This window comes from Gobius niger (assembly GCF_951799975.1).
Source record: "Gobius niger genome assembly, chromosome: 10".
Lineage (NCBI taxonomy): Eukaryota > Metazoa > Chordata > Actinopteri > Gobiiformes > Gobiidae > Gobius > Gobius niger.
In genome coordinates, this window is record NC_136861.1 from 11322630 (window position 1) to 11340487 (window position 17858).

The window sequence follows — 17858 nt, forward strand, 5'->3', positions numbered from 1 at the left end:
TATCTAGTCTAAATCTGTCCCTAGCCCTCAAAGTTCCACCACATCACAGAACTTGTCCCACTTTCACTGAGTGGTTTGGTCATCCTAAGTGCAATGTAAAACGGCTCTGCTCAGAAAGTGTTCAAAAAGATGCTCTTTGAATATAAAGTACGAGCATTATTATACACAGAAAAGGGTGCTATTGTGAGTATTGTTTACTTTTTCATATCTATGTTTACAGAGGCCAATGCGAATAGACTCATGAAATACAACAAAAAGCGAGGTCCCTATTTCCTGCCCATTGCCCCTCAGCCAGGTTTTATGCAACAAAACTAATAGTTTTATTCTGAAAGTCAAACCGGTAGTTGCCTGCCTTTGTTTACTCTGTTTCCCTGCAGCTTTCTTTTCTCCTCTCATAAAAGTGATGCTCAGCAAGCGACTACCATGGACACATGACGTCAAGAATCAATGTTTGTTCATCCTGAAGTGATACTAAAGTTCAGCTTTACCCAAATCTAAAAGCTTCTTGGAGCTTGCAGCCTATAGGCCAGTCTAACACCTCATTTGGAAGCTAAGACCTCGCTTTTTTGTTGCATTCATAAAATAATAAACAGTCAACAGAACAAATTTATCCATTTATTGATTGACATGGTAATATTTGATTTCTTGAATACATTGAGCAGAGTGGTAGTTTTATTTTTTTTAAAACAGTGATTCTCAAACTGATTTACAAGAGAGACTGGTTGTCCTATAAGGTTTTTTCAATGGCATCGAGAAATCTTTTGTAGCCATTCCTCACTTGTATCCTCGTCAGGGTTTACTGTGGCGAATACCCCTACATTCACTTCAATAACAAAATACTGTTTGATTAAAACACAGTACATACCGGTAAGTAAAGTGAAAGAGTGTCTCTGTGTGTGACAGTATTACAGAACAACTTCCAAGATGGCCTGAACAGTTGGAGAATCACAGGTTTAAAACAGTTTTACCATAATTTTTGCATCCTAGAGACTAAAATTAACCGGAAAATAATCAGGCATTTGCAGAAAATTAACTATAACATGATTTTTTCAAACTTGTAAAATGTTAAATTCAGGATTTTTTATTTTTTCAGAGGATCAGTGGGTTATCCTCGTCTCTCTTTAAGAAGAAGGGCCAGTTTTCCCAAAAGCTCACGCTGTTGGAGGTGCACTTTCCATCCTGGGAACAGCTTTGACCAGGTGGACAGCAGTATCTATTGTTGCAGCACACGCCCTGGAAAAGAGACAGAATAATCTATAATATTTGCACAACTGGGCTTTTCACAATGCTTGGCCCCCCCCAAAAAATTGGGCGGCATAGATTTAAAGCAGTACTGGCCCCTAGAGGTCATAAGCGCCACTGCAGGTGTCGTAGCATGTTGTACTCAATTGTCTGTGACAGTAAATACTACGCTGACAGAAAAGACAAAGGGACAGAGGGATATTGTACATCCTTTTACACAATGGAGATCATTTTTTTCACTCAAACTTGACTGTAAATATTGTTTAAATGGTGCTAGCCCGCAGTTAGCTTTGCCCGATCGCCTGTTAGTTTCTTCTTCGTGATTCTATGAGTGTGTTCTGGTGACTCAGACCCGGTTAAGGGAAGTTACAAGGGTGGTTTTCTGGCCAGAGACACCAGGGGGAGATGAAAGATCCCCCAATAATCCCATCAACACTTGTATTACCCCCAGAGGAACTACGAAAAGGATTTATTAAGTTAAACAAGTTACTTAGTACTGCTATAATTAACTGTTATGATCTGGGGTCGCTGCAGTTGGTCAGGTCTAGGTTAAGCAACACTATGTGCCCAAAGAATGAGATCAGCTGACGACCTGAACGTCCTTAATGACCAGGTTATTTGATAAAAGAACGTTATTTTTTATATTTTAACATTTATAGTGTCTCTGTATGTTTTTACTAACTCGTGTGTAACATCAACCTGCCAGGGGGGTCTGCAGATGGAAATTAGCCTAAGGCTATAATCTGGCATATTTACATTTGTAAAAATGTTCATTAATATGTATTGTCCCTCCTTTTCAAATAAATAAATAAATACCATTTAATTTATGAGTGGGAAAGAGATAAAAACTTAAGAGAGCAGTTTAAATAAGGCTGCAATGAAACCAGATAATACAATTTGATTATAGTGCGTCAACACGGTTACTTTTCATAAATTTGGAAACAATCAAAAAACAAAATTATTATTCACATATTTTCTATAATAAATGAAGCTAACGCCTAGGTTAAGTGCTGAATGAGAGGCTAAAAGGCCAACACTTAAAGGAACAGGTAAAAATGTTTACATACTGAGATATGTTCTCGCCTGAGCTTAGACGAGCAAAGATGTTGTTAGCATTTGGTCTCTCCCAATGTATTCCTATAGCTCCAAACGGGGGTGAAGTTGTAAGGTACCACGCTCTTCCACCGGCACAAAGACCAGACAGGTATGTATCAACTCGTCTAAGCTCAGGTAAGAACATATCTCAGTATGGAAAAACGGTGGCCTGTTCCTTTAAACTACCATGAACAGATGACGGCTTAAGAAACTTTGTCGACAATGGAAAACCCAAGAGCTCACACAAACTCATCGAATAAAGGTTCTTACATTTTTGTAGGGGCAGCAGTAGAACATGCCGCGGTTCATGCAGCACTTGTTGTCGTCGGGACAGGATTTCTGCCCACACCTCACGCCGCTCTCTTCCAGTGGCTCAGATATTGCGGGTGAGAGCGTGACAAACTCCAGCTCCAGAACCACAGCCCTCACACAATCCCCATCGTCACAGCTGAAGCCTGCGGGACAGCAGTGCTTCCCATCAGAGCAGCACTCGGCCTGCAAAACAATTATCACGTTTTTTCTGGTTAAGACAAGGCTTACGCCCAATGTAGAACTTTGAACGTTAAATATTTTTTGTTTGAGAGCCACTGAGAGTCACTTATACACATTTTAATGCTTACGTTCTCCATGGGGCAGCAGCCGTACTCGCCAGAGGACAGCTTGCAGCAGGTGTTGTATTCGTTACAGCGGTTTCCATCTGGGCATTCCACATCTTTCTCAGAGTCTGGATCAGACAGGGCGGGGAGCTTGGTGTACCAGGGGATCACAACGTTATCGTCCCGCACACAGGCCCCTCGAGGCTCACTGCACTTGTAATTGTGAGGGCAGCAGTGTTTGCCATCAGAGCAGCACACGGCCTGAAGCAAAGCAAGAGATTACAATTCAAAGCACAGATCCTTAATGTATAAATATGAATATACACAGGGCCAAAAAGGGAAGAATCGCACATTTTTTTTAAAACACAGAGTAAAACTTGTTAACTTCCCCGCTTTTTTCATTACTTACACCCCACCGGTAAACATGGAATCCCAATGGATGTTTCTTGGTTAAAGATTATAGGTGCATTATGCATCTTTTTATGCAAGAAAAAAAAAAGTAAGTGATATTTTTGTGTGTTTGACCTTGTAGTGACCACGAGGCTGTATCAGCGGTCAACATGGCGCCTTTACTTTCATCACATCAGTCTCTACAACGCTCCAGGATCAATTGTTTTGTAGGTTTTCTGATGAGAGGGTCCATCAGCAGTAAAAGACCACTGTGATTTTAAAGTAAAGGTGCCATGCTGACCACTCATACAGCCGCTAGGTCACTACAAGGTCAAATACACACAACGTGATCTTTCGAAATCGTTTATTGTTGTTGATATTAGTCTGTTGGGTAAAAAGGGAATCCCCAGAAGCGTAAAGCTTATGGAGAGGGACCAATGGGTGAGGAACGTGCTTCTCTATGGTCCTTCTAGTGGGGAGCTGACATTGCTGTAATACCACCCCCTTGTGGCCAGGGGCGACTCCAAGAGACACTTGGGTGAATTGATTCTAATGGGACTTCAGACCTCCCTAGGATGGCTTAAAAGGATGGCTCCAAAGAGTTTTTCTTTTTCTAAAAATCGCTATGACCCATGTGACGATGCTGGGGTAGTTGAAATATTTTTAACCATGCTGTTTTTTGTTTTTCCGGCCGAAATAGAGGAAGCCTTTTCAGTGCATTGACTGACTCTGGAGCTCTGTGGAGGCTTCGCCCGCCCCATGAGTGCAGGGCTTCCCGCCTTTTTGCCCTTTTAAGGAACAGGCTGCGTAGGAGGAGTCTGAGCGGCCATCAAGGTTCACAGAGGACTCAGGACCTTTTCTATGAATGGGGCTGAATAGGTATTAATCTATCTCTAATTATTATATCTATGAGAGGGACTCAGTGTGGAGGGTCCAGATAAACAGCGTGCTTGTTTCTTTGCTCATTTGCATTTGCAGCACTTACATGTGGCAGTGGACAACAGCCCCAACTGTTGCCTGATTTACAGCAGGTGGTGCCTTTGGGGCAACAGTGTCCGTCATCACATTGAACCAAGTCATCTACAGCCTGGTCTTCGTCGCCTTCATACACAATCTCATCTTCATCGTCTTCATCGTCTTCATACAAAAAAGCATCATTGGCTTCTCTCTCCTCGTCCTCACTTTGACTTGGTTCGGTTGGGCTTGGTTCATTTTCCAGGGTCTCCTCTGTTGCAGCAAGTGGATAAAGTTATCAAAGTATTACAAAAATGAACTAAACAACACACATGAACTGAATAAAACACAACTCCAGGTATGTTTTTGATGACGGAGCACTAATAAAAGCCAGTACAAACCCATCGGTTGTGGTTCTGGGATGGACGGGACGGGGACTGAGGTGTACCAGGGGATCTCCACTTCATCTTTGACACAGCGCTGTTTTTGATGGCAGCACTTGTACCCGTGAGGACAGCAGTGGTTACCATGGCAACACGTGGCCTACAGCGGAGGAATGAGGCAGAGTCGTTTTTTTTGTAGTTGGAATTTTTTCCCATAAATGTATTGGCCCGATACCGGATTTTTGGTTTACATTTGCTTAAATTTAAATTGTTTGTTTTGGCCAAATTCCTTCTTAACCTTACTAATGTATTTCTGACATCCCACTTCTTCATATGGAGGAGGTTGTACAGTATTCAATGACATCATGCATAGTTCCGGCCACCATTTTGGATACCGAATTAGCATTATGCAGTACTACAACATGTAACAATATCTCTACTGGGATGAAAATGAAAGACAGTGGCATTTTTATGTAATCGTAATCATTGCTCAAAGATAACAGTTAAAACTTAGTTAAAAAAGAGACGCACCTTTATGTGATATAACCAGCAAATGTGGCACAGGCGAAGCAGCTCTGTCTGTCGAGCTACAGCAGGATTTAAAGATCTGCTTCACCCCTCAGACTAAACACATCAAAGAGGAAACAGAAAACCTTTCCCTGGGATTTTTGCAGGTAGTTTGACATGTCGACAGAGTCTCACTTTAAGCTGCTCAAGACATTAGCATGCTACCGGTTAGCAACTGTCATCCGTTAACAGTTGATTCAATCAACACTGAGGAAATACTACAGTAACAGCTCAGCTCTGACCTCTGTCACACGTTGTATCCAAGGCTAGATGTTTGGAGTGTGGTTCAGGGCTTTCTCTTGGAGAGGTCAGAGCTTAAATGCTAACCGGTAGCATGCTAACGTTTTGAGCAGCTTTAACACTGATTTACTGATTTCTTCACATAAAAGTGCGTCTCAGGGGGCATGTTTTTACTGTTATCTTCTTAAGCAATGATTACAAGTGCATAAAAATGCCACTGTCAATCAGTTGTCTTTCATTTTCATCTTGAGAAGAGATGTTGTTACATGTTGTAGTACTGCAAGGTCACATGACTGAAAGGCATGCATTGGCACGTTTTAAAACATTCAGGGTCACTTTTCAGGGTCACAGTAATGCAAACAACAACTTGGTACAACTGCTAGTTTTGAGTGAAATTAAAGCTTTAGAATTAGATTTAGACTTTTTTTTTTACTACCAGGAAAAATATCAGGTAAAGGGCCTATGATATTTTAATTTTCCAAACGTTTATGGTTAAAATAAAGCAAAATATAAAAGATTATTCAAGAACCAGACGTCCTCACCCGCTCTTGCACCAAACTGTTTTATAATAAGGCCATCTGAATCTCAGCAACATTGAATATACTTAGGACTCACATTGGGATGTTTACAGCAGAACTTATGGGGCTTTTTCCCGCAGCAGGTGGGACAGGTGGAGTTTTTGCGACAGTGAACGTGCTCTATGTCGTCATCAACATCATCGTCGTCTTCATTGTCATCATCATCATCGTCACCATCCTCCTCCTCGTCTTCTTTGCTCTCCGTCTGCTGTAGTTCACTGACCTGGGTCTCCACTGTTGTAGCGAGCAACACACGTGAACTAACACCACTCCAGGTATGTTTTTGATTAAGGAGCAATAACAAAAGTCAGCACAAACCTGACAGTTGCTGCTTTGGGATGGACAGGGCCGGCGTCTTGGTGTACCAGGGGATCTCCACTTCATCTTTGACACAGGACTGGTTTCGATGGCAGCACTTGAACCCGTGAGGACAGCAGTGTTTACCATCACGGCAGCACGTGCTCTACAGCAAGAGAGAAAATCATGGATTATGTGTTGCTCCTCCTTGACCTGCTTCAGCCCCGTTGCCTTTCAGCCTCTGGTGTGCACTTAAACTCTTAATATTTTTTGATATTTCCAAAGGTCTATGGGAACAATTAATAGGAATTTTAGCAAAACTGTAGCATGGGACTTACGTGGGGCATTGGACAGCAGCGGAATTTGCGGCATCCCGAACGGCAGCAGGTGGAGTTTCTGTGACAGGCGGACTTTTTGTGCTTCTTACATTGAACTCTATCCTCTACGTCTTCCTCATCTTCAACATCTTCATCCCCCTCGTCTTCCTCGCTTTTTGCCTTCTCACTTTGGGCTAATCCGGTGACTCGTTGCATCGCCGCGGTGGTGATGATAGCAGGAATTTTCCGGCTCATGGGTGTCGTCAGAGAGGTTGAGGATTCCACACACATTTCATGAACAACATCACACGTCGTTCCCTGAGGACAGCAGTGTTCGTGATCACTGCAGCACACCGCCTTTAAGAAGAGCCACAAAACACAGTTAGCATGAACAGTTGGCAGCATTTACGTAACAAAAATGGCTGAGAGCAACATATGCTTCAATGACACTTGTGAAACAATGAAACTGAGGTGGACTTAGAAGAGCTACAAGATTATATGACCGTCAATCACAAAGTGGATGGTTTGATTTCTGTCTATAGGACAGGATGTGGATTTTGTAAGATTGTAAAACCAGGAAGTGCCCGACGTCTGTAATGTAATGTCTTATGACCATGACAGCTTTTTCATTATAACTGTTGTATGGGGAAAAAAAGAAAAAAGGAAGTGCCCGACGTGTCTGCGCTTCCGTATATACTTCAGTGGCGCTGCCCCTACAGAGTAAATAAACACACTCCCGAAAGTTGAACAAGGGGCTATTCTTGCAGGTCCAGGACTTTATTCAACCTTCCTAAAGATGAGTCCACTTGCCAGAAGTTGATATTTCTCTTCGGGATCCTGCGACTAACCAGCCTGAATATGTCTGTCACTTGCTTGTGAACATTGGCCAGAACCAAAGTGAATTAACTTATAAGCAGCGCGATTCCCACAATAAAAACACCCGATGGAGGCCAGAGCAGTAAGTAAATCAAAACACGTGTTAGCTTGTATGTGTTTATGATGCTGTGTTGCAAATGTCAACTCCTTATTAGCTCGGCAAGAGGGGGCGGAGTTAACTGAATTGTTGCATGTCTTGTCTTCCAGGTTGGAAAAAAAAAAACTAGAAAATACTCACATTTCTCACAAAAATGAGTCCTCCATAGTGGTAGAGGTACAATATTTCATATAAATGCCTCTAGTTTACTTTTGAATGGCTAAAATAGCATGATATCGATCCTTTCTTTTGGTTATTGTTGGGTTGTCCTTGGGAAAGAGACTTGGCAAACCAATGCATACATTGGTTTTAACTGGGGACAAATGATTGCATCACGTTGTGCCTTCAGTAATATGTACAAAAAAGTGATTCATAATTTACATTGGGTTCAGGACAGCAGCCCCACTCTCCCTCTGCATTTTGGCAGCAGGTAGTTCCATCTGGGCAAGCGACGGTGTCGTTACACTGGACATAAGAGGCTCCTTCACCTGGATTGACCACACTGTCTGTGAACACATTCATTAGCAGATAGTTTATATTGGTGCATATTTGATCTTTAAGTGACAGTTTTTATGGCGCTTATACTTTCTATCATCAGATAAAATAGATACCGACATTGACCTTTATTTCCGCATAAAAAGTTACATAATGCACCTTTAAGAGCATGCATTTTTTCCTCTTTAATTAAGCAAAACACTAGCTACTGCAACCTCTGACTGTCTTCATCCAAAGGTCTTAGTTTTCTTCCACTAGTTTTGCTACCAGAGCCCCCGTTTGCTGCAGACATTTTATGCCTTGCTAAAATAAAATAGAAAACCCACCCAGACACATGGATCATTTGCTAACTTTACATGGAAAGGCCTTTCAGCACATTTCAATTAAAATGTTTATAGCAGTGGATCAGTCATAGATAAAGGCAATAACAAATACAAGACAAAGCCCTCACTCTCAGTCTACTCACTTGGAGATGGGGTAGCGGTGATGATAGCAGGCATTTTCCGGCTCATGGGTGTCGTCAGAGAGGTTGAGGACTCCACACACATATCATGAACAACATCACACGTCGTTCCCTGAGGACAGCAGTGTTCGTGATCACTGCAGCACACCGCCTTTAAGAAGAGCCACAAAACACATTTAGCATCAACAGTTGGCAAAATTTACGTAACAAAAATGGCTGTGAGCAACATATGCTTCAATGACACTTGTATAACGATGGGACTGAGGTGGAGTTGGAAGAGTTAGAGCCAAGATGATGTGGCATTCAATCACAAAGTGGATTGTTGATGGATGTCTATTGTCAGTGCATTCTTTTGGTTATTGTTGGGGTATCCTTAGACATTCTACACAAATAGTTACATTGTGCTTTCAGTGATACAGTATATATATATTAAAAAGGTTATTCATAATTTACATTGGGTTCAGGACAGCAGCCCCACTCTCCCTGTGTATTTTTGCAGCAGGTAGTTCCATCAGGGCAGGCGGCGGTGGAGTTACATGGGACATTAGAGGCCCGTTCACCTGGACTGGCCACACTGTCTGTGGAAACATTAATTAGCAGAGCAGTCATTAAAGGGGCATTATGCAACTTTTCATGCCAGAGAAAAAAGTAATGCGTATTTGATCTTTCAGTGACCCCGTGGTTTGCAAGGCGCTTTTACTTTCTATCATTAGATCAAATAGGCACTGATGTCAACTTTTTACCAGCATAGAAAGTTGCATAACGTTTGGGTAGGAGCACATATATATATTCCTTTTCAGTTAAGGAAGACATTAGCTAAGCTCTGACTGTCTCACAGGCTTGGAGACTAATTGGAGACTCAAGTAGAGAAGACCCCATACGACTTTTGATGACAACAAATAGTGTTCGCAACTGCTTGAGACCGTGGAGACCTCTCAAAGACCATCCAGACAGAGACGCTTCTGAAACCTAGCCGGTTTGTTTTCACCGGGACTACCTGGAGACTCACCTTTTTGCCAGGGGACGGCTCTGACACATCTCCGTGACCAGTTGCGACTCAAGCCTCCAACTAGTCTCTAACTAAGTCCCCAGGCCCGGTGAGACTGGCCCTTTGTATGTGTGCAGTCAATCCGAGTTGTGGACTGGCAGTCTCCGCAAGGTCTCTGCAACTCTCCCACTTCTTCCACTAGTTTTTCTACCAGAGCCCCCGTTTGCTTCAATTTTTTTTGTAGCACATTTTTACTTCAGTGGACCAAAGTACTTCACAATGACAGTACAACAGTGGCTCAGTCTTAGATAAAGGCAATAACAAATACAAGACAAAGCTCTCACTCTCAGTCTGCTCACCTAGGGCTGGTTCAGTGACTTGCATCTCCGCTGGAGCAGATGGGGCGGCGATGGTGAAAGCAGGAATATTACGGCTCATCGGTATCGACGTGTTTCCACTCACACACTGAAAGTGGACCAAATTACAGGTCGTATGGAATGGACAGCAGTGGGCAAAGTCATTACAGCACACCGCCTTAAGGAAGAAACACACAAACAATTAATTACACATTCCAGGGCAATGCTACAGTTCACTTCCTTTAGGTGGGTTATGACTCTTGTCCTGAACTAATCATTTTGACAAATATTAATCTATGGTTACTGTAGCAGCCAGGGTTTGCCCTATGCACAGGTCTGGTCTGATCGCAGTGTTTAGAGGTTTTGGACACTGTGTTTCCAAGGTTTATTTGCGTACCTCAACGCCATCAATAAATACACAGGTTTCGGACTCCACAGACACAGTCAAAAGATGTATGCCTCCACACTGCAACACCTGAGTGCCCCCTCCTACCCCTCCTATAGAGCAGGTAATTACAAACGCACACAGAGCGGATCAAACATGAACAGAGTGCTAAAAGGTTGTTGTTGGATTATTTATTTTGTCTGGGCATCTCTGCTGAGACTGCTGCCTCCGCGACCCGCCCCCGGATAAAGCGGAAGAAAACTGATGGATGGATGGAAATGTAACTATATGAGGCTAACATAATGCTGTCTGGACATTATAGGACATATTTAAAAAACACAAAACCTATTTTCTTTTACACTTTTGAGTTCATCACTGCTCTATAAAACCTAATCTTTCGGCAGATTAATTAGAATCTGCAGTTTGATGATTCCAGCTAAATGAGTTCAGTGTTTAAGTGCTGTAATCGAAGCTTAAAGTTGCTCCAACAAAGTATTAGAGAGAGTGACCTTTCTGTTTGTGGTGACTTTTTTTGGTCATGCAGTGTATTTATTATATAATATTATTTAAATATTTTATTTACATTCTGTCCAGGACAGCAGAACCATTGCTTTTGTCGAGTTGTGCAGCAGGTGTACCCATCAGCACAGTAGGTCTGTTTATCACATGGGACATAACCAGCTTGTTCACCTGGAAGGACTGCATTGACTGAAAGAAACAGAGACAAACTATTATTATGATGTTATTATTATCAGTAAGACAATTCACCGTGACCTGGGAATTTCCACACAATGATTGAATGAGTGAATGTTGTAGGACTGGTTTTGCAAAACAGACCTCATGACCAAGCGACTTATTAAAAAGATACAATAGATTAAAGCTTGATCTCTGTCTTTGCTTGTCAAAGTAGTTTAAAGTTGTTTTGAAAAGGAATTCATAAAATACTAAATACTTGAAATGTGGCAACATGCTTTTATAAATTTATGGTTTGGACGATTTGGGATAAATCTTCAAATTGAAATTGCGTGTTTTATGGCCTGTTTTATGCTAAGAAAACGGAAGGAAAGGAAAAGGCCACTGTTTTTAAATACTGAGATATGTTCTTACCTGAGCTTAGACGAGTTGATGCGTACCTGTCTGGTCTTAATGTGTGCGCTCAGTCACACAAATAGACCGCAGATGTTGTTAACATGCAGCCTCTCCTCCTCTCCTCTATGCAGCCAAAACGGGGTGAAGTTAGAAGCGACCAGGCTCTTCCACGTTTTCCCTATTTTTTTTTCTAATATAGTACCCCTTTTTATCCACTTAGAAAATAAACATGTTTAATTTTGTGTAACTATACTTGGATCATGTAATTACTCATGTAACCGTATTTAAACAGGGAAAACGTGGAAAAGCTAACTTCACCCCCGTTTGGAGCTATAGGAACATCCTGGGAGAGGCTGAATGCTAACAACATCTTTGGTCTTTTTGCGTGACTGAGAGCACGCACAAAGACCAGACAGGTCAAACTTAAGAACATACTCAGGATGTAAAAACGGTGGCCAATTCCTTTAATAATTTTTTTTTTATTGCCTGACATCATCTCCTCTTTTCTAACTATCCCGTGGTTCAACATCCCATGACTTTTGCACCTGTTTCTGTAGCCAGCGTCTCAGCCGTTCCCTCTTCGTTCTCAGTGCCAGCTGCTGCCTCTGAAGTCACATGTTGTTCCTCTACAATGCCACACAAAGAGAAAGAGCAATTAGGAGGACGCTTGGCGTGGTTCAGCTGCACTATGTGTTGAATGCCACCTTTCTGGTCTTCCCACTCTGCCCTCCTCCTCGCAGGGAACTTGGCCCACATCGGCAGCTGCTTTTTGGACGAAACCGAGACGCATTTTGAAGTTTCCAGATCGCACAGGCTTCCTTTGGGACAGCAGTGGATCTTATCGTCACAGCATACAGCCTGTGGGGACAATTGTAATGAAAGGATTTTTCTCTTAACACTTTTGGTTGAGTTTTCTTGACATGAAGGACAAAAAGAAAATGTAACAAAAAGTGAAGAAAGCCTTTGGGAAGCTACTTGGAAAGGGCTGCAGAGTTAGAAGAGCATCTTTGAATTGTTTTACCTGTGGCATTGGGCAACAGCCGAACTGTCCGTCTGCGCCTTCACAGCAGCTGGACTCCTCTGGACACTCAGAGACTCCATCACTGCACAGGACAGTAGACGTCACATCTGAAATTTAAAAAAAAGAAATCAAATTAAAGATAATAATAACAATACGCTGCCTGACCCCAAAAAAGATTGATGACAGCGCACATTTGCAGTGCCATTGTTTGAACTTCTGCAATAGATAGATAGGACTTTATTAATCCCACAGTGGAGAAATTCAAAGTCGAATGATGGAGAGTTGCAATCATTTTTCACCAAGATCTTGCATTGATGATGGGAGAATGTAACCACTGTGCAAAGCCTTCCCCCAGCACATCCCAAAGATTCTCAATGGGGTTAAGATCTGGACTCTGTGGCGGCCAAACCATGAGTGAAAATGATGTCTAATGCTCCTGAACCACTCCTGGCATTGTCATCTTGGAATACGCCCGCGCCATCAGGGAAGAAGAAATCTATTGATTGAATAACCTGGTCGTTTAGGACTTTGGGCACATAGGGGGTCATAACAAGACCCTCTGTATCAGACTCATGAATGTAATCATCTGTTCAAGCCATTTGCACGGCTCTATTGCACTATGTGGTACGTCCACATTCTGCTGCTAACACTAAATGCACCTGCACATCTGTAAATACACTCACACTGTTGTTCTATGCCAAATATTGTTGTCTTTACCATATTTGTATTTTAATCCTCTTTTGAAAGTCTTTTAGTCTATTATTCTGATTCTGATTGCCAAGCGTTTGCTCATGTGCAAAACAAGTAGCACATGCAAAAGTGGATAACAGTTTATTTACATGTGGGGGCCCTAAAACTGTGATACAGCCAATTTCAAATGGTACATTTGGTGCGACAAATAACTATATGCTATTTTCCAGCTTGCACTCTCTATTGAGCACTTGTCTTGATGAATGACACTGGCCTTGACCGACTGCAGCAACCCCAGATCATAATACTGTAGTCCAGGGGGGTCAAACTCATTTTGGGTCACGGCCCAAAATTCAGCTCCCACGGCGGGTCACGGGCCGCATATGAGAGAGAAAATGTTTCTTTTTTAATAACAACGGCTTACACTTGTACTGCACTTTACAAGCCTGTGTCACAAGCTCCTCAAAGTACTACATAGTCATTATTCATTCACTCCACACTCGGTGGTGGTAAGCTGTTATTGAAGCCACAGCCGCCCTGGGGCAGACTTTGCATTTACCACGTGGATATATAATGTGTTGTTCACATCCTAAGCTCTTATTATTTCAGTGCCCTCTGCTGGACACGTGTGAAACTCTTTACTTTTTTATTTAATTTAATGCCCCCTAGTGGCTAGAATGAGCACTCTGGTTATTCTTTATAAAATCATAACTCCGCACAGGAATGAGCTAGAGATTTACTATTTTTTTTAACTTACTCTGGAATTTATGCTCTACAGGGCCCATGATGTAGTCGTACCTTTCTTGACGCAGGAGCGGCTGTCCTCGCTGCAGCTGTGGCCTTGGGGGCAGCAGTGTTTCCCGTCAGAGCAGGGAATTCCCTGAAACAGATGCAAAAAGTACAGTCAATTGTTATCTTAATCTTAACCGATTATTGACTTAAAGACTAGGTTAGGCTTAATAATAAAAGATTAGGTTTGATATGCAACGGTGAACAACAACAACAGAACCTGAAAGTCTAGATTTGCAGAAGATAAAAGCCAGGTATGTGGAAGTAAGTGAAACTAAAGATCATGGGGATTTTACGTGCTGCACTTCTCACCAAGCATGTTTTTGCTTGTGCTTTACCTGTGCCAGTGGACAGCACCCATATTTGGTCAAAGCCCTCAGACAGGAAAACTCAGCCGGGCAGCGTGATTGGTCTGGGCAGATGTTGTCATCGTCTTCTCCAATGTATGACTTGATCATCCTGAAAGACTGGTGAGAATGACACAATAACAGATTCATTCACATACAGTATAGTGTTCATGGAATATTCTTAAACCATACTTTCATTTTGCAGTCAGCATAAGTAGTAGAAGTAGCTGTATACTCGTTAGCTGTAGTGGAAATTATAGTCATGTTAGTAAAGGTGAGGTGTTATTGTGAGTATTTCATCTACTTGAGAATGTCGAAATACTGAGTTGAGTTGGGACAGTTTCCCAATCTAGTAAGTATTGTCCTAACTTAGTATTAGCCGTAGAATTAAAGTCTGAGCCCGAGTCTGAGCCACTATCAACAAAAACAGTGGTTCTCAACAGGATGCACCATAATGCTACAGGATGACAGTTTGCGACCCAGATAAGGATTGGCATTTCAATAAACAATGTAAAATACTGTATCTTCCCCTAAACTTAGTGTTCAACAAGAATTGGATGAGTTTATTAAGCTGAAATTCAGATCAAAACAACGAAAAAACAGTTATTTGTGAGTGAAACAGCAAATAACTGCGCCCCCAATTTGACGCTGGTGGCCAAACCATGTACTGCATCCATATTTACCATTGAGAATGAATGGGAGAGAGTTGGTATTAATCATATGCGGCACAAAAGTAGGTCACTCTCTGGCGGGGCCAACAGAATTGTTCCGGCGGGCTAAATTCGGGCCCCACTTTGAGCACCCCTGATTTAAAGGAACAGGCCACCCTTTTTCCATACTGAAATATGTTCTTACCCGAGTTTAGACGAGTTGATACGCACCTGACTCAAGCTGAACTTAAAAGTACCATTTAGGCAAGGCAAGTTTTATACCATTTTTTGTTATAATCTGTTAACTTTATTATTTACTGTTTACACTTTTTGTCCCCACAAAGTCCTTGGTAGTCATTGTATATAAGATAACACTATTTACTATTTAATTGTTTTTTTTTTCACATTTCCTGCCTATTTGCACGCCCTGAGTATTTCTATGAGCTGAATGTAACAAGTAAATTTCTCCATTGTGAGATCAACTAAGGCTATTTCATCTTATCTTAAAAGCTTGTTCATCGGCGTGCATTTGCAGAAGGAAGTATAAAGGGCAACAGCATCAGGAGAAGTGCATAATTAGTAGCAATAGCAGCAAAACTCAGCATATATATATACTTTTTTCATGTAAGTCTAGATATATATTATTCCTCTTACTCTGGAGAGACTGGTCTGCTCTGTGGGAGTTCTTTCGGCCCACGGCACAGCCAGGGTGGCGTTCACACATCGGGATTTCTCCACGTCACACGACATCCAGGCCGGACAGCAGTGCACGTGATCTCCACAGCATTCGGCCTGAAGAGGAGCGAGACAAAGAAGGAAGTTTGACTAACAAAACGCTTATCTGGAAAATAGAATACTAAAACGCACCAGTGATGTGAGTTTATGAGAGTTATCTTGGCTTTGCTTAGTGAAATGACTCCAGACAGATTGGCCGTGGAGCGAGGCAGAGTAGTGCAGTTTATCTCAACTCGCTGGACAATTAAGGAGAGGATGACTTTCCTCTAAAGGGAATATTGGCCCCCTGCTTTTGCTACATCTTTCAAAAGAACTAGGGCAATTACTGGTAAACAAGGCAAGTCTATTTTCTTTCTTTCTTGGTATTACTATGTAACCACGGCTACAGAAACCATTATCCCCTTACTACGCTATCTCCATCCCATTACCATGTTATTGCTGTGCGAAGATATGAATTTGTTTGCGCTGTTTCGTACCTTGTCAAACGGGCAGCACTCGTATCCCTCTGCGGGATGCTGGCAGCAGGTTTGTCCGTCTTTACAGTGACCTCCATTGGGACACTCGTCAGCGAAGACGGCGCAGAGCAGAACGGGCAAGAAACAGGCCACAACCCACCTCTGCATCTGCAACACAAATACAGACATGAGAGAGTTTGGGAGAATGTTAATAGTTAAAAAGCCAAGATCCTTTGTGAGATTTTGGCCGCTCTGTGTATTAAAATGTCCATAACTCTTAAGTTGTAGAAACCATGCTGTACAAAAGGGCCATGAGCAAGTCAGAGTGCTGTATAAAAACTACAAACCAAATGCCACTTAATATTTTTTGATGTGTTAAGACTGTAAAGTGCATTATCACAGCAAAATGTAGGTTTAAGTGCAGTGTAGCTGTTCCTGAAGAAATATTACAGTTAAAAAGTATTGAAAGTATTGATACTTTGATAAAGTGTTGATACTTTATATTCGAACAAAAAAGGGGAAAATAAAGTTCAAGCACATTGTAAATGTTGCGAAATCTTATCATAGTTTCCCAAGCTTCTCCCAGGTAAAGTTCTTGTTGAAATTAGAAATTGTAATATGTAGATGGAGATGCATTCTTACCTTGAAAAAGAGTAGAGTGCTGCTGTGACCAGATCTAAAGCCTCAGACGTCAATGTGAAAACGGTGAAAACAGTCCGGTAAAAGCAGTCCGTGACCACGCCCTCTTCTGCAGAACAAGGAAGATATACAAAGTTATGCATAATTATCTTGTACATGACTGAAGGAATGAAGGAATTGTCAGGCAGCTGTGCAAATGTGCCGTCAGTGTTCTTCATGTTTGTGTATGTAATTTGGGTTGCAGAGATACATATTTATATTTATACACATTTGAATGAAATATGTCTGAAGTTGTGGAGCACAGACTGGTGTTTGGTTACTATAAGGAAGTGAAAGTTGGAAGTTCATTTGTTCGGCAGTTTGATTTTTAGGAAATGGCATCAGAGAAGAAAGCATTCATTGTTTAACATGGGATTCATTTCACAACAAAACAATGAACAAAAATGTAACTGAACCAAACATTTTAGTCATTTGCCCTAATCATTTAAATTGGTGCATCTAAGAGAGCGTTCACTGTTATCAATTCTTCCAGTGCCGCCACACATTAATTCAGGTTATGACCATGGTATGATCTTTTTAAGTGGCAGTATTTCTATGAAACTTTGGGGGCGAATTCAGCAGGAGTCAACATAAATCAGTCTGAGAGAAATGTGGACACCCCTTATGAAAACAATTTATTAATATCAGACTGCATTAAAAATCCCACTGGCCGCCCATCCATCAGTTTGAAGCACCAAGCATGGTTTAAGTCTCACCCTAAAACAGGAGTGTCAAAACGTTTTGTGTCAGTGGGCCAAAATGAAAAAGTGCCTGAGTCGCGAGCCAAACATGTCAAGCGTGAAACACATATAACTGCAAATAATAATTGTTACTTTATTTCATTTTCCGGTGTACATTTGCTACATTAAAACAAATGTTTACTATGGCAAAAGCCTGTGTCTACAGTGACTTTATCTCATTCATTTAACTCAAACTCATATAAGATCATTTTGAAAGTGTCACTTCAGCATCAATTCTTTTATACGTCCACTTTTAACACGTACCTTAGCTGATGTCAACAACCTTTGCAATAAAAGTTGGAAAACTGGGAGTTGATGCTACAAGGCTCTAAGACCAAGTGTATG

The 17858-nt window shown here is 41.7% G+C and overlaps 1 protein-coding gene across 1 annotated transcript; it reads right to left on the reverse strand.

Annotated features, from left to right (window-relative positions):
• Positions 1 to 995: 995 nt before the first annotated feature.
• LOC306969118 (uncharacterized protein) lies at positions 996 to 16810 on the reverse strand. Its single transcript, XM_079564719.1, has 21 exons — positions 16738 to 16810; positions 16117 to 16263; positions 15560 to 15697; positions 14247 to 14375; positions 13918 to 13999; positions 12430 to 12536; positions 12113 to 12266; positions 11954 to 12034; positions 10903 to 11027; positions 9923 to 10112; positions 9044 to 9168; positions 8594 to 8741; positions 8014 to 8138; positions 6681 to 7016; positions 6364 to 6508; positions 6083 to 6279; positions 4679 to 4820; positions 4309 to 4550; positions 2958 to 3194; positions 2608 to 2832; positions 996 to 1233 (listed from the first exon to the last, which is right to left on the reverse strand). The coding sequence occupies exons 2-21, from the start codon at positions 16261 to 16263 to the stop codon at positions 1090 to 1092; spliced, it is 3219 nt and encodes a 1072-aa protein (XP_079420845.1). The 5' UTR covers positions 16738 to 16810; the 3' UTR covers positions 996 to 1089.
• Positions 16811 to 17858: the final 1048 nt, after the last annotated feature.